This window comes from Suncus etruscus, chromosome 18, assembly GCF_024139225.1.
Source record: "Suncus etruscus isolate mSunEtr1 chromosome 18, mSunEtr1.pri.cur, whole genome shotgun sequence".
Classification (NCBI taxonomy): domain Eukaryota; kingdom Metazoa; phylum Chordata; class Mammalia; order Eulipotyphla; family Soricidae; genus Suncus; species Suncus etruscus.
Window position 1 is genome coordinate 45,236,134 of NC_064865.1, and position 18,148 is coordinate 45,254,281.

General features: G+C 41.3%; 1 protein-coding gene across 1 annotated transcript in view; it reads right to left on the reverse strand.

The window, feature by feature from the left end:
• The window catches only part of DTNBP1 (dystrobrevin binding protein 1), a 133,987-nt gene that overhangs the window by 43,374 nt on the left and 72,465 nt on the right, over nucleotides 1-18,148 (reverse strand). Inside the window, exon 7 of the mRNA XM_049765272.1 lies at nucleotides 10,117-10,139. Within this exon, the coding sequence (XP_049621229.1) occupies nucleotides 10,117-10,139 (23 nt within the window). The remainder of the gene's footprint in view (nucleotides 1-10,116; nucleotides 10,140-18,148) is intronic.

An 18,148-nucleotide genomic window follows, 5' to 3' on the forward strand; every position in this document is an offset into this window, starting at 1 on the left:
GTGCTCAGAAATCACTCCTGGCTTGGAGGACCATATGGGATGCTGGGGGATCAAACCATGGTCTGTCCTAGGTTAGCAAGTACCAGGCAAATGCCCTATCGCTTGTGCCAATGCTCCAGCCCCAATTCCTAGATTTCTATCCACTCTCAGCTTCCTCTATTCTGTCTGCTCTCCTTGGACAATTTCTTTGTGTGTGTGTGTGGGGGGGGAGAGAGGGGAACCATACTCAGGGGAGTTCAGGGATTACTCCTGGCTCTGTGCTTGGAAATTACTCCTGTTAGGACTATATGGGATGCCAAGGAACAAACCTCGGTAGGCCTCATGCAAGGCAAACACCCTACCTGCTGTGCTATCATCGCTCTAGTCCCAGAAAAATCATCTTCCATGATTTTTTTTTTTTTTTGGCTACACCTGGTGGTGCTCAGGGGTTACTTCTGGCTCTGAGCTCAGAAATTGCTCCTGGAAGGCTCAGGGGCCATATGGGTTGCCAGGGATTGAACCCGAGTTGACTGCATACAAGGCAAATGCCCTAACCACTACACTATCACTCCAGCCCATTGTTGAACAATTTCATTGAAACATAAGGTTTCCATTCCTATCTATGAGCTATTTCCCAATATAGCTTAGCTCTTTCTCCTGATGTCCAATGGTCTCTGGCTATATACCTCGACCTATATTGCCCCCCAGTCACTTCACATTTCAAATGCTTAAGATGGAATCCACTCACCAAGAACAAAGCAAATCAAGCAAAATTAAACAAAGGCATTTTTTTTGACCTGCATATTGAAGGGGAATAAACACTGCTGAAAAAGATTAAAGATCTAAATGAATGGAGCCATAGTTCATGTTCATTATTTGGAAAAGCCAAGCACTGTGAAGATAGCAATTCCTTCTGGTTTGATATATTAGGTCAACCAAACCATATCAAAATACCAGATGGCATTTTGGGAAGGGTAGTAATTGACAAGATAATCTCTAAATTTATAAAAAATGAAAAGGCTCTAAAAAGAGTCCACCTAAATGTCAAGAAGCTGGCAGACTTACTCTTCCCAATTTCAAAACTTATTACAGAGCTACAATGATCAGAGTGGTATGGTATTGGCAAAGGGAACAACACTGAAAGTCTGGAAATAAATTCTCTTACGTTATTTTTTCCTGCTAACAAGTCAAATTAATTCAACAGAAAAAAAAGATAATGTCCTCAAAACACAGTTGGAAGACAACTAGGTATTGACATGTTAAAAAAAAAAAAAAGTGAATGTAAGACTCTTCAATCATGTAAATCAGTGGTATTCAAACATTTTAAACGGGGCCAGTTCACTGTCCCTCAGACCATTGGAGGGTCTGACTATAGTAAAAACAAAACTTATGAACGAATTCTTATGCATACTGCATATATCTTATTTTGCAATGAAGAAACAAAACAGATACAAATACAATATGTGGCCCGCGGGCCATAGTTTGAGGACCACTGAATTGTAAATACAAAGATAAACTCAAAATGAGTGTGAGGGGTGGTAGTGGGGGTTGTGTGGGATGGGGTGGAGGAAGAACCACAAGGCTTATCACAATCACAACAATCAGTGGTGGCAGGAATGAGGGAATACAACAGCCCTCCCACCTTATTCACGGGAATGCAAGGTCGTAGAATCACATTCCTTAGCCAGTCTGGCTTTTTTTTTTTAAAGTAAAACATAACTTACTGTGATCCACAAATTCCATCATCGCCAAATACCACAGAGAAAGAAACCACAGGTTCACATGTAAGACTTGCCTGTCCATGTCTGAAACAACATTCAAGATAACAGTTCATACTGATATCCATATGATTAACTATTAGTCCAGCAATGAAAAGAACTCTGTTGATACATGTCCCAACATGGATCGAGTGCAAAAAATAACACTCATTTCTTTAGTTGGTGAAAGAAAGCAGACTGAAAAGACCCCATGTTCTATACTGCATTTATATGAAAGGTCACTGGCAACTCTACAAACTGATTCATGAATGCCTGAGGCCTGAGATACAAGCCAGGCAAAAAGGAAGACAGGAACCAATGTGAGGGAGAGAAAAGTTACAAAACTGAATCTTGGTAATGGTAGCACAACCTTATAAACTTACTAAAAATCACTGACCTTAATGAATGGATCAGTGGCATATACATTAAACCACAGTAAAATGTTTTAATAAATAGTGTGTTCTCATTCTAGAGGAAACAAAAATGTTTTGCATTTTGTGCAGTTAATAGTGGAGTCGCTAACAATCTGATGATTTTACCTTTTCTCCCATCTCCCTCAAAAAATGAGGGAAATGATCACCAAAATATTCTTTTGTTGTTGTTTGTTTGGTTGGTTGGTTTTTGGGTCACAACGGGTGTTGCTCAGGGGTTACTCCTGGCTGTCTGCTCAGAAATAGCTCCTGGCAGGCACGGGGGACCATATGGGACACCGGGATTCGAACCAACCACCTTTGGTCCTGGATTGGCTGCTTGCAAGGCAAACGCCGCAGTGCTATCTCTCCGGGCCCGTTGTTGTTTTTCTTAAACAGTGACAATTGTGTCCACTGTCTTAAGTTAGATTGTTTATTTTCCCCACTTTTTATCTTTTTTTCTCTTTTCTTTTTCACCAAAATATCCTAAGAGAACTCATTACCATTATCTCCAAAATCTGCTCTTTTACTTAGATCCTGGTTCATGAAAAACAAACCAACAAACAAAATGATCTCCCCAAATGTCTTAGAATTCTAGGAGTCATCCTGAGTACTCACAACAGTTATGAAATTCTTTTCATTCTATCTCCTAGTCTCTTGAATTTCTTTACCTCTAATCCAACCACTGCCTTCAAGAATTTTTTTTATTGGGGGTCTAGAGAGATAGCACAGCAGGTAGGGCATTTGCCTTGTATGAGGCCAACCTGACTTGGGATTCCTGGTATCCCAAATGGTTCTCTGAGCATTACCAGGAATGACCTTGAGCCAGAGTAACCCTTGAGCACTGAAAACTGGGTATGGGCCCCTCATCTCCCCAAAAAAGAATTCCCTATTCTTCTTACATAGTACTTCAGCTAATCTCTTTTACTCTGAATTTTCTGTTTTATCTTTTATTAGCATTGATTTCTTCCTTCCTTCCTTCCTTCCTTCCTTCCTTCCTTCCTTCCTTCCTTCCTTCCTTCCTCCCTCCCTCCTCTCTCTTTCTCCCTTCCTTCCTTCCTTCCTTCCTTCCTTCCTTCCTTCCTTCCTTCCTTCCTTCCTTCCTTCCTTCCTTCCTTCCTTCCTTCCTTCTTTCTTTCTTTCTTTCTTTCTTTCTTTCTTTCTTTCTTTCTTTCTTTCTTTCTTTCTTTCTTTCTTTCTTTCTTTCTGTGGTTTTTGGGTCACACTCGGCAGTGCTCAGGGAAAACTCCTGGTTCCATGCTCAGAAATTGCTCCTGGCATGCACGGGGGACCATATGGGAAGCCGGATTTGAATTGATGACCTTCTGCATGAAAGGCAAACGCCTTACCTCCATGCTATCTCTCCGGCCCCATTAGCATTGATTTCTAAAGTGGTTAATAAAACCCTTTAAGGGCCACTGGAATGACTGTTTGGGGGAGTCAATAGTTACCCTTGGATTAGAAGCACTTTAAAGGAGCACTTTCTGTACATTTTTTCCTAAAAGGAGTGCAATATGCTCCAAACTTTGGGAGTCTCTGTTGGATCTGGTTCTAGGTTAAACTGCTCTAAAATGCTACTGTGATCCTGCAATCTCACTGGAGCTCTGGTTCCTCCGACTAGTACTCTTGGAGACATCAATCTCTGAACTCTCTCAACCTGGCAGCCTCATTGTGAACAGAACTTTTGTCCCCTCCAAAGGTGCATATCCATAAATCATATTTATGAATTCCAATTGTAAGATGACACCCAGCTATTAACCCATAGCAAAGGAGTTCCCCCATCATCCTCCTCTTTCCTTTTGTTTTGGTTTCTTGGGCCACACCCAGTGGCACTCAGGGGTTACTCCTGGCTCTTCGCTCAAAAACTGTGCCTGGCTTGGGGGACCATATGGGATGCTGGGGGAGTGAACCCGTGCCCACCCTGGGTCAGCCACATGCAAAGCAAATGCCTTATTGCTGTGCTAACACACCAGTCCTTCCTCTTTCCTTTAAATCTATTCCTTTGATATGTAAAAGACACCTGAATCTCATTTTACCCTCTCCAGTCTGGAAATTTGTAGTGAAAGAATAAAGAAAGGTCAGTTTGGCTTGGCAAACAGAGATACCATAAGGCAAAAAGCAAACTGACTCCATGGCTCTTTCCTGACTGACTTAGTTTATTAATTCTTTGCAGCTACCCTACCTGCTTCAGATCCATCTGCCTGGTGTTGGAGATAAGGTGTCTGGAGTGATTTCACAACATGGGGTTTATTTTACACTCCTGTATTAACCTATTGCATAATATGTACAAAAGAAACATGTAAAAGAAAGACAGGGGAGGGTGGGAATATGGCTCAAGAGGCTGAGTATAAGAATCACATGGGAAAGAGAGGACCAGGGGTCTAGACTCAGGGCAGAGCAGCCCTTCCAAAGCCCAAGCAGGACAGACAGATAAGAGACACTGAATTTCTGCTCCACTCTTCTAGTCTCCACACTCTCCCTTTTTGGAGAGCACTGGTCCAAAGGGATAAAAGTCCCACCTCATCTGCATGACATTCCAAGGCTGTGTATCATTTGGTCCCTGCCTCCTCCATCTCAACTTCATCCCTCGCTGCCTCACCCCACACACCATATGCTTCAGCTGAAACAAATTATTTGCAATTAAAAAAAAAAGTTAAATTTCAACTTGCATTCCAGAAATAAAATAAATAGATAAATAAATCTGCATCTCTATGCTTGTTCTTGGTTCCTCTTACAATGCCCTAACAAGCCTTTAAAAGCCTGGGCAATTCTTATCAAGTGACTATTTCTCTCTGAAAGAATAGGCCACTCTCATTCCCCATTTCTCAATGATCTCAGTGCTAATCTTACAACGTTCCTAAGTATGCATCTGCTTTCCCTCTAAACTTATAGTTTTGGCTTTTACCACTTACACTGCTGCCAAACAGTGCATAGTTTAGCCTTATCTTATTCTTGGACTGGTCCAACTCACTTTCCCCAAGTTCACACCCAGACATCCTTGTCTACTATCAAGTGTTAAGAAGTATAGCAGGACGAGTGTCATCCAGACCGGTGATACTCTTAATGGTTTTAAATGCCCTGATTCAGATGAACACACTTCCACTGAAGAGCTTCCAGGTTTTATTGGGGGGGGGGCACATATCCCCTGCACTCAGGGGTTGTTTCTGGTTCTGCACTCAGAAATCACTCCTGGCAGCCTTGGGGGACCCTATGGGATGCTGGGGATTGAACCCAGGTCCGTCTGCAGCATGCAAGGCAAATGTTCTACTGCTAAACTATCACTTCAGCCCCAGAACTTCCAGTTTTAACTTTGATTTTAACCACCATCAGTTCTGGGAATCTGCTCCATCTTAAACTCAATTCCTTCTTTGACGGGGAATTTCACTGCCAGCATTTCAGCGTTCTCTATCCTTGTGGTTCATCATCCCCAGAGCCTCTCATCTTGCTTATTTCCTGAACTGGCTGAGCCGTCCCTATCCAGCCCAAGTTCTCTGGCCAGTCATTTTAACTGTGCTTTCACAGCCATCCAAGATTACCCTGCTCTCTAGAACTAAGCTCGTCCAGTTTCCAGTTTTTTTTTGGTTAACCAATGAATATTCGTTTTGATTTTTGTTGCTATTTTGGAGCCTCCTCCTGCAAAAGTAAACTATTTTTGCTGACATGAATTCACAGAAAATTAGTTTCTTTCCTCTTATCAACATCTTCCCATGTTACCAGCTTCTTTCCTTTGCTGTGGACTCAGGGTTTGGGGCCTGGGTTCTGAACAAGGAGGGATGCCATTTTGTAAAGGCCATATAGCAGACTTCTAAACAGGGAGAGACACCACTTGTAAGGGCCACAAGGTTTAAGTCACATGCTAGGTTTCTACAGTCTATTTCCATTAAGACTGCCCAAGCTACCTGGCCACTCCAGGAAGTCTATCAAGTGATTTCTGAGTGCAGAGCCATGAACGACCCCTCAACTTCTTTGCCACTGATTTGTCCTAGTCTTCCTCCTGTCTCCCTGACCACTCTTCTTCCTTAGGGTTTTGCTTTCCAGAGCTAAGTCTTCAATTAGATCAAAACATCAGGCTATTGCTATCTACCTTTCTATTATATTCTTCACAAAGATCACACTTACCATGATGACAGTGTTAACTCCTAAATCCTGCCACATTTTTCCAGTATTAGCCATATTTATGACATGTAGATTGTAAATCAGGAAGATTATAAGGAAGTCCCCCTTACATGGCATAATATTAGATATTTTTTAAAAAGTAGCTAATATAGGGATCTATCAAAAACCTGTATTTTTGTATGCATAACATGAATTAATGTAAAATATAACCATACGTCAATCATATTTTTATGAGTTTAAGTCTTCTGGTTAAAAAATTCTTGCATGAGCCCCTCCTACCACCTTTGGATTAAATTTCCAAACTATTTTATCTTTTTAACATCAGGGCAAGAATTGAAGATGTGCGAAAAAATCTGTAGACACAGTCTTTGTTTTTTTTGTTTGTTTGTTTTTTGGGCCACACCTGGTGGTGCTCAGGGGTTACTCCTGGCTGTCTGCTCAGAAATAGCTCCTGGCAGGCACGGAGGACCATATGGGACACCGGGATTCAAACCAACCACCTTTGGTCCTGGATCGGCTGCTTGCAAGGCAAACACCGCTGTGCTATCTCTCCGGGCCCCTGTAGATACAATCTTTCAACATGTTTATAATTTTCTCCATCTTCTCCTAAAACTGCTAAATACTTTTGCAACAATACTTAAAGCTACTTACCTATATATAAGCAATCAACTTAGAAGTCTCACATTTTTTTTTTTTTGGTTTTTGGGCCACACCCGTTTGACGCTCAGGGGTTACTCCTGGCTATGCACTCAGAAATCGCCCCTGGCTTGGGGGGACCATATGGGACGCCGGGGGATTGAACCGCGGTCCTTCCTTGGCTAGTGCTTGCAAGGCAGACAACTTACCTCCAGCGCCACCTACCCGGCCCCGAAGTCTCACATTTGGTTCTCCTTAACAGTGATGTTTTATTTGTTCAATATTTAATCAAACTATATAACATGTATAAATATAAATAACCTCAAGAGCAAATACAAATCAATTCAGGTAAAGATTGAGTACAAATAGGGGAAACTAAAGCGTGTGATTTGGATGCAGTGGCAGAACAGCCTCTCAAGCATAAGCACTGTGCGTCCTGTGGTCTGTATGTCTTCTAAATAAGACAGAGGATGATGTGTGGGGAGGCACTGAAAGGAAGGGAAAAGAGCAGGCATGCATATTAAAATCATTTTAAGTCAGGAATCTTAGGAAACAGTAAAAAGATGTATTCACATATGCAGAGTAATAGAATTAGACACCCCTCCCAACAAAAAAGTTAAAGACTTGGGGCCGGATTGATAGCACAGCGGTAGGGCGTTTGCCTTGTACGTGACTGATCCAGAACAGACCTGCATTCGATCTCCAGTGTCCCATATGGTCCCCCAAAGCCAGGAGCTATTTCTGAAAGCATAGCCAGGAGTAACCCCTGAGTGTCACTGGGTGTGGCCCCCCCAAAAAAAGTTGATTCAGAGCACTCCTAGCATCAATAGGGAGGGTCCCATAAAACAACATTAAGTAACAATCACGAACAAGTCTAGACATATGCAAAAATTGGAGATCACAGAAAACCTGACTGCTGAAATAGAGCCAACAATGAAACGCTAGTCACAATAATATTATCGAGAATGTCCTAGGTGACCCAAGTGAAAGGTGATTGATACATCAGCCTCGATAGAACACAGAAGGAAGAATATAGAACTCGGTGGATGACACTGATTTCTATTCCTCACTTTGAAAGCCACTGATTTTGTATTTTTGTCCCCAAAGTGAGTTTTTCTGTAATTTAGAAGAGCATGAAATATATCTATAAATAACAGTCTATTTTCATGCAACCTTTCTAAAGAAAAAACAAAGTCAAAGGCAACATTGAAAAAAATTGTTATATGTATTTGAATTTTTCTTCACTAATGTCTTAAAAGACAAGTGAAATTTTTAAAAATTATGTGCTGAGCTGATCATATTTTATTATTATTATTATATTATTATTATTATTATTATTATTATTATGGTTTTTGGGCCACCTCAGTGGCACTCAGGGTTACTCCTGATTCTGCCTTCAGAAATCGCTCCTGGCACAAGCTTGGGGACCATGTGGGATGCCAGGGACTGAACCTAGGGTGGCCTCATGCAAGACAAATGCTCTATCAGCTGTGCTATAGCTCTAAAGCCTGATCATGTTTTTAATGTTTAGCAAAACACTCAAGAGTTAAGATTTTTGTTATTGTTTCTACAAAACCTAGATATAACATGATAATCAGCCTGGGGTTTATTCAAATTTTAATTCTGGTGGGTTAGATGTGCTTTTTACTGTTGTACATATTTAGGGGATGTACTTATTAAAATATGTGTCTTTTTAGCTAAACTAAATGATCCTATTGCATAATATTTAATTACCTAACATTTTCCAAAGGTCTTTTCTGTTTCTTCAAATATTGCCATACTAAAAAAAGTGCCTCAGCACTGAGATGCAAGTTGACATTTTACATAATCTGTGTCACTGTCTTTTAGTATTAACATGATGGCTTTTTTTTTCCACTTAGTGTTATGTAAGAAAATGAAGGAGAAAAAAAATGAACATTTCATGAGAATTTCAAATGCTATATTAATTCACTGATAAAATGTACATAAGCAGTTCTCAAAGAAAAATAATAATAAACCATACCACTACCCTAGCCTTTCACTTTACCCTCAATAGATTGGCTGTTAATTTAATCATTTACTCATCTGTAGTCAAATAGAAATCCACCCAAAACAAGTCTGTTCACAGTTGCAGTCATAGTAGAAAAAAATTATATATATATATATATATATATAATCAAAGGGTAGGGATTTATTCTAAAATATCCAAACATCAGACACTGAGTTGTAGATTCTGGAAAATCTTCAATGATTTAGAAAATCTAAAGGTCAATAGTAGCTTATATGTGAAATATAAATGTAACAGTCTATAATGCAAAGTCACCTGGTATTGAAATGAGTTTCTCTGAGAACAGCAATTTCACTATGTACTTGCTAATTAGTAATCAAAACATGGGGAATAGTAAGGTCTTTGGGGTATTGGAAAGCTTGTGACTTTCCAATAAGGGCCACCATGACACATTTTTCAGTGTCCAGCCTTCCCTGAAAGTTTCCTAAAATGGAAAAGCAATTCTGGACGCTTTTAGTATCTCAAAATGTATTTCACGAGAACCTCTTCATTTTTAGAATCAAGGAATGGAGCTTGCAAAAGTTGAGACTTCACCAGGTACAAAGGGGCAGAGGGGCCAGAGCAACGGCACAGCAGTAGGGCGTTTGCCTTGCATGCAGCTGATCCAAGATGATAGTGGTTCGAATCCCGGCATCCCATATGGTCCCCCAAGCCAGGAGCAATTTCTGAGTGCATAGCCAGGAGTAACCCCTGAGCGTCACAGGGTGTGGCCCAAAACAAAAAAAGGGGGGGGGCAGAGTAGAAGGCAGAGGCAACCTCCCAGGGGTCCCACATGGCCAAGCGTAGGGGCACTTTTCTGTATCCACACCCTCTGCCAGAGCTCAAGGCTGAGCCCCAGCCTCCCAGGGCAGACCACAGCTTCACCTCAGGCTCAGACTTTGCACAAAGGACACCCAAATCTTCCTAAATTGTCAATGACCAGGCTGACATAATCAATAAGCCGTAAGGGTCATGAGAAAGAATTCTCACTTGGTCCGTGTGTTAGAGAAAGAAGAGAATATTAAAAACAACTTGTGATTAAATAAAACATACACAAGCAGTCTCAAGCACACTTAAATTCTGGAAGCAAACTGTCTGATTTAAAGAAAGTGGAAGGAATCCTTTCATCATCAACATCTGCTATCAATGAAATCTCATCGATTTTAAAGTGAAGAATTAAATCCAAAATTACCTTTCAAGGCTTCCAGTTCCTTCCTGTGCCAAAAAAAGAAAGAAAGAAATATAAATTAAAAATAATCTATTGCTAATGGAAACGAACAAAAATATGTACATACAATGCTAGGTGGCATTTCTGAATGCTTATTTATCAGCTATGCTTTACTGAAGTTACCACGACAGTTGACCTAAAACCTACTTGTTTCAATTTTTGTTATTACTCTATGTGCTATTATTAATGACTGAGAGAATGTTTACCAAAACTAACCTACTAATTGAAACACCTGTAAGAAAAAATAGAACATTTTAAAATGGGTGGAAGGGACAGCCTTGGGGAGGGGGGGTTTCCCTGATTCCCAACAGGACTGATGCCCAACTACAGAGCCGGGCACAAACCCTCAGTCACAGGAAATCCCCCACAAATATCAGTTTATAAAAGCTTTTAATAATGCCCCTTGACAAATATAGACTATAAACACACACATATTTTGGGGTCACACTGAGCAATGCTCAGAGGTTACTTCTGACTCTGATTCAACCATGAGATTGAACCATATGAATTAGGGCTGAACCTAAATTGGCCACGTGGTAAGGCGAGCACGCTACCCACTGTACTACCTATCCAATTCCTAATATATATATTTCCAGATCTTTAAGAGGTCGGAGAGAGAGCTTAATAGCTAGAGGCATCTTTGCATGCTTGAGGTCTGGGTTCAATCCCCAGGACAACATGGTTCTGGAACATAAAGTCAAAAATAGACCCTGATATCTGCTGGGTGTGACCTCCAAACCAAAAACAAACCAGAGGGTGAAAGGGATCTTTAATAAGAGATCATGCACATAGGCGCAGTTATTTCCCCTTTTAAATAAATGGGGAAGCTCATATCAAAGGACTGAGGTCATAGCTCACCCTGACACAAAAAGCTGTTTTGCGATCCTGTCCCTGGAAGGTAACAGTACTGAAATATCAAGTTCCCCAGGGAAATGTAAAGTGACAGAACTAGGAGAACAACTGTAAAACTATTTTTTTGGACAAAGGAGTCAAAGCAAGTTAGGTATGAGTTTTTTTGCCACTGTAAAATTTTGTACAAATTTTCAGTTAGTACTCAAAAAAAAGTAATCATGAGGAGGTAAGTTTATTTAATATAGGAGTATTTCTGGGGCTGGAGGAATAGCACAGCGGTAAGGCAATTGCCCTGCACGCGGCCAACACAGGACAGACCCCAGATCGAATCCCAGCATCCCATATGGTCCAGCAAGCCTGACAGGAGCAGTCGAAGATCCAGGAGTAACTCCTGAGTGCTGCCAGATGTGACCCAATCCCCCTCCCCAAATACAGGGATATTGCTATACTCAAAATACAAGACATTTAATTTTTATTCGCATCTACCATTTATTAAAAACATAGGTATGTTTTGAACTGTCCAAGCAGCATTCCATACTGCTAATTATCATATTCCACATGTTCTAAAGAGTTGACTACAATTAACAGCTGGCAGTGAGGGCTGGCAAGCTGCCTATGGAATGGCCAAGTAGATGATATTCTTGCAACGGCAACATGAAGGTTCTTAAATCAAACAGTCATTTCACTCCTCTTTTTCTAAAAATACCAACTCTTCATAATAATGCTGCAGCATCCCACTTCATTAAACCGAGATGAATGTGAGTCCTGATCTCTTTTCATAAAGCACACCATTGTGTCCTTTTAGTAGTCAATAGTTCAACTTCTATTTATGCATCATCTGCATTCTGAGATCAATTGGATCTAAGTTAAACATGCCACAAACTGACTTCGATGGAATCTGAAATGCCTAAGAAAGCTGACGTGCAGAATGAGAGAACAGCCTGACAGCACCTTCAATTTTCATCTTAACGGATCCTCACACTGGCCATTCCCCAGACTGCTGATGGACAGAAGTGATGAGAGAACATTTCCTACCTCCTAACGAGTAATTCCATTTTTTTTGATTACTGGTTTTGAATGGCTTGTTTCTGGGCTAACCCAGCAATGCTCAGAGGTGACTCCTAACTGTGCTCAGTGTTCAGTCTTCGCAGTGTAGAATAAATGCCCTTTGGATTGGCTTGGATAGTGATGGACGGTGATGGAGGGATTAGAGGCTTTTCTCCTCCAGCCCAGGACCACGTGTGTCTGCAACCCCCTCCAGCCGGCGGGTCTGCACCTTCAGGATAGCGGCAGGTAGAAAACCCTCAGGCAGGCTTCTGGAGATACCATCTTTATTGAGCCCTGGCCAACATGTGTGGCCTTCTCTCATAACCTTTTACACTGGATCTCTACTCAGCCCTGCATTGTATGGTGTCCCTCAGCCATCTCCTCTCCATCCATCTTCCTCGCTCAATCTCTCTCCAAACTCCTCTAATCCCCTCCTGGCCTTCAGGCCAAACCTTTCCTACCCCCCTCAAAGACCCCACCCAGAAATGGGCAGGTTTTTCTTGTACGTAAGATTACACAGGAAGAATGAGGGTTGGGTAACAGGCAGGATACAGGGGACAAAGTGGAATGCTGAACCCAGGTCAGCCACATAAAGACTATCACTCCGGCTCCAAGATTGTGTGTGTGTGTGTGTGTGTGTGTGTGTGTGTGTGTGTGTATGTGTGTGTGTGTGTGTGTGTATGTGTGTGTGTGTGACAGAGAGACAGAGAGAGAGAGGAGAGAGAGAGACAGAGAGAGAGAGAGAGAGAGAGAGAGAGAGAGAGAGCGCTTTCCTTCTTTTACAATGTGAGCAAAATTTCTAAGAAGTGGCTTCTGTCTTAAAAAGCCAAACCTGAACTGTTTCAGACACTGTTCTTCAACCTCCATCCTGAAAACCAAACCAGCCCAAAACAAAGAAGTTGGTGTTGATTTTATTGCAGAAGTGAGCAACTGCTCAGCTGAGGAAAGTTGTCTCCTTTGGAGACATCACGCTCAACCTTTAGCCTGGGTGCCTCATCAAACCAGTGGAAAGCTGTGACTGAGAAGAGAGGCCCAGCAAAGAGGCAGCTCTTTCTAGAATATTCCCTATTTATAGACCCACAATGGAGGGGGCTAACTCCAAGAGACTTCCTTTCAGCAGTAAATCATCCCCCTACTAATTCCTAACATAGAAGACAGTATGGGGTAGTGGTGGCACATATAATTATGCTTGAAAATAAAACCCAGGCTATGGAACTTTTAGGGAAATGATGAAAAGCACTGAAAGCCTGACGATTTTCCAATTTCGAAGGTGAGCTCCCCCAATTTGTTAGAGATAATAAGTATTTGAAGCTATACACACATTAGGAAAGCCAGAGGGAAATGCACATCAAGCTGAGGTGAAACAGTCAATGACTAGAGGAGGTCAGATTCAGGGAAAAGAAAATGCTTCAGAATTTGCTGAACAAAGACAAAACGGAGAGAAATAAAGGTCAAACAAAGGTTCCAAGTGCCGGGTCACCAGGCTCTGGTTTGATTTTTAAGCCGCAGAGAAGCGTGAGCAACATCGTCTTTTAAGAAGAGCATCCTCAGCTCTGATGAATCGAGGTGCTGACAAGCAGCGAAATTCATGTGGGGAGTCTCCTTAGGAAGCTCTAGGAGGAGCCTAAAGATGAGCTCATTGGGCCTTGAAAGAGCAACACTACGTGGTGTGGTAAAGGCAAAAGAAAGAAGTTGCCTGAAAATCGCATGGAGAAAAGTCAACAGTCTAGCAGTGGTGGGCAACCTGTGGCTCACGAGCCACATGTGGCTCTTTACACTTTTAATTTGGCTCTTCTGTGTGCCCGGCGGCCGCTCCAGGAGTCAGGACTCTGCTCCTAGCCTCTGTCAGTGCGTGCCCTGTATGGTCTAGGGTAGTGGTCGGCAACCATTTTTTTCAACCTCTTTTTTCAAGCCAAATCTCGCCAAAATCACAATTAAAATTTATTTTGAGAGCCACATTTTTTTTTTGGCAGCCTCAGGGGTTACTCCTGGCTCTATGCTCAGAAATGACTCCTGGCAGGCTCAGGGGACCATATGGGATGCCGGGATTTGAACCACTGTCCTTCTGCATGAGAGGCAAACACCTTACCTCCATGCTATCTCTCCTGCCCCTAGAGCCACATTTTTAAAACTGAAAATACATAGGATGGTACACTGTTTTTAGTTTCAATAAGTTTTTATTGAGAATATTCTGCATGCAAGTATCCACATAGGTCGGGAGGATACAAATAATACAACTAATAAAACAAAAACTTTAGAACGATATTATTTATCGATAACGTTAAATTCCATAAAATTTGCCTTACTATATAGAGAAAATTACATCCTGACAATGCCTGACAAAGTCACAAACACTAATGTGAACATTGCCCTTGCATTTCCTTGGATAGTTTGAGTAAGTCAGGTTTGTATGTTGTTGTTTTTAATTTTAGGCATGATTCCAGATTCTCATCGATGAGACGATTTCTCAATTTACTCTTGATAAGATTCATGCTTGAAAATGATTGTTTGCATAAATATGTAGACCTGAACAAGGAAAGAACAGCAAACGCTAGCTTTTTTAGTTGGTTGTATGACTTAGGATTACTATTCAACATATCTTCCTTCTCCAGGTCTTTCAAAGCAGACCACTTGTGCTATGAACTAAGTTCACATTTGTGTTTCTCCAATCTTTCTAAATTAGCACAAAGACATTCAGATTTCGAGCTCCACAGTTCTTTGTTTTTTTTTTTTGTTTTGTTTTGTTTTTGGGCCACACCCAGTGGTGCTCAGGGGTTACTCCTAGCTGTCTGCTCAGAAATAGCTCCTGGCAGGCACGGGGGACCATATGGGACACCGGGATTCGAACCAACCACCTTTGGTCCTGGATTGGCTGCTTGCAAGGCAAACGCTGCTGTGCTATCTCTCCGGGCCCAGTTCTTTGTTTTTTTAAATCCAGCAATTGTATTTCAAAGTTGCCAATGTCGATATTAAAGGGAAAAAAATTTAATTTCGTTACAGTGGCATCCAGAGGTTTTTTAACAAAGGCCAACGTCGCTTTGCTGTTTCTGAAATCCTAAAACCTCTTGAGAAAAGCTTCCCTCATATATATATATATATATTTTTTTTTTTTTTTGGTTTTTGGGCCACACCCGGTGGTGCTCAGGCGTTACTCCTGGCTGTCTGCTCAGAAATAGCTCCTGGCAGGCTCGGGGGACCATATGGGACACCGGGATTCGAACCAACCACCTTTGGTTCTGGATCGGTTGCTTGCAAGGCAAATGCCGCTGTACTATCTCTCCGGGCCCGCTTCCCTCATATTTAAAAGTGCTGTTTTAAAATAGGTAATGTCAATATCAGAATTATTTTCTTGGTGATGTTTCAACAGGCTTGGAAGGTGAATCAAAGTTTCTCTGTAAAAATCTTGAGCAAAGGGGCCGGAGAGATAGCATGGAGATAAGGCGTTTGCCTTTCATGCAGGAGGTCATCGGTTCGAATCCCGGCGCCCCATATGGTCCCCTGTGCCTGCCAGGAGCAATTTCTGAGCCTGGAGCCAGGAATAACCCCTGAGCACTGCCAGGTGTGACCCAAAAACCAAAAAAAAAAAAAAAAAAAAAATCTTGAGCAAAAATAGATCATTTGTTTTCAAATGAAATAACTTCTTCTAGCATCGAAAAAGTTGTTTACTTTCCCCTGTAGTTTATGATTAAACTGATTTAGATGTGAAGTAACATCCACCATGAAATATGGTTTTTGAATCCACTGATCATTTGTTAATTCTGGATAGTGAACACCCTTCTCAAGGAAAAATGCTTTGATTTCTGATAAGTAAGCAAAAAGTTTCAAAACGTTTCCCTTGATAACGAAAATGTGCTGAAAATTTGAAACCCCACAATATGGAGATGAAACAGGTAAAAGAAAAAAACATTTAACAATCTTTAAAAGCAAGGACAGTGTTCCAGAGAAAAGTAGTGATTTCACTGAAAGGAAAAAAAAAATCTATTGACACTTTAGTGTGTGCTGCAAGAAACCAAACAAAAATGGCACACAAAAACAAAAATGGCACTTTGTTAAAGGCATATGATATATCATAAAGAATTATGATAGAGTGCCTGAAACATTTTAAAAATAATTTTTTATTTAAGCATATTTGTTACAAAATTATTCATACTTGAGTTTCAATCATAGAATGTACACCACCCTTCACCAGTGCACTTTCCCCACCACCAATGTCCCTTGTTTCCTTCCTCTTCACCCTCCTCTGCCTATGTCAGGGGCAGGCATTTTGCTTTCTCTCTATTTCTCTTTTCCTTTATGACACTGTGGTTTGCAATATTGTTTTTGTTTTTTTTTTTTTTTTTTTTTTGTGGTTTTTGGGTCACACCCGGCAGTGCTCAGGGGTTATTCCTGGCTCCAGGCTCAGAAATTGCTCCTGGCAGGCACGGGGGACCATATGGGGCGCCGGGATTCGAACCGATGACCTCCTGCATGAAAGGCAAATGCCTTACCTCCATGCTATCTCTCCGGCCCCTGTTTGCAATATTGTTAATTAAAGGGTACCATGCATGCTACTTATCCATTTTCAGCATCCAGTTCTTGTCCAGAGTGATATGTTCCAACTATCAATGTCATAATGTACCTTTCTCTATTCTAACTGAACTCACCACTTTTTATGGCAAGCTTCCTATCATGGACTAGTCCTCCTGTCCCTCATCCCTATTTTCTCTAGATATTATTACCATATTAACATTTATTATTCTTATATGATTATTCTGTGTCTACACCTCTCCTTCTGACTCATTTCACTCAGAATAATAATCTGATGTGTTGATGTATGTACAGATGATGCACTGTGCATGGCTCAGTGCTTTTGTGTAGTCACAAGAAACAGAAGTTGCACACCTGTACATTGTATCCACTCATTGTATGATAGACTGGATTCAAAAAAACTCCCTGCTGAACTAAACTCTGTGACAGATGACACAGTAAAGATAATTTGTGAAATTCACAATTGTGATCAAATCCAGGCTATTCACCATCCTGGGTGAGAGTATGGATGCCTGCTACTAGCATCTTCTCCATGAAGAAGTGAAGTGGCTGTTCAAGGGAAGGGTGCTCTCTTGCCTTGTTGGCAAGAGGGAAGAAGTAGTGCAGTTCCTGTGAGAGCAGAACTCTGACTTTGTACAGCCCCAGTTGGACAAGGAATGGGTAGCTAAGCTTGTGTATTTGGCAGACATTGTTCATTTTCTCTATGAATTTAATATTTCTCTGCAGGGGAGTTTCACAAGTAGTTTTTACAGTGAGACATAAGATGGATGTGTTCAAAAAAGAATCTGATTCTGGGATAGCTGTGTCTGAGAAGGAGATATTGAAATGTTTCCACTCTTGCAAAAAATTCTGATTGCCACTTATATTATGCAGAAAGTCATAATCAATATGAAAAACAGCATTTTAAGGGCATTAGCTCACAACTTTAATCATGAGTACTCTGAACATGAGAATCCATGGAAAAGAAAACTCTGGGTTGAGAATCCCTTCATGGAAGATGTCCACTCTTGTGCAAAATAAAATATGTGTTTTAAGATCACTCCAGGCACTGTATTTCTAAACCCCACCCAACCTGGTCTGAAGAAACTCCAGGCACTGTATTTCTAAACCCCACCCAACCTGGTCTGAAGAAGTAGAGTAGCAGGAAAGAAATAATAAACCAAGCTAGCCAGGAAAGGATGATCATGGAGTCCATGGCCTTTTACCTTGTACTCTCTGCCTCGAGCCCAAAAAGCTAGAACACCTCTTTATTAAAACCAATTCCCAATACCAGGAGGCTTCGGGGCCAAGAGAGAAAGAGAGACAAAAGTACATTTCAGTGGGCTTTTACATATCAAAGGAAGAGGTTTAAGAAAGGATGACTTTGGGGGAACACCTTTGTTTGGGGTTGATACTGGGTATCATCTTACACTCTTGGAGCCAGCCACCTGGGCTGCACACTAGGGCGCACTGACAGAGGCTAGGAAGCCGCCTGGCACATAGAAGAGCCTAATTAAAAGTGTAAAGAGCCAAATGTGGCTCATGAGCCACAGCTTGCCGACCACTGGTCTAGGGCAATGGGTTAGATAGT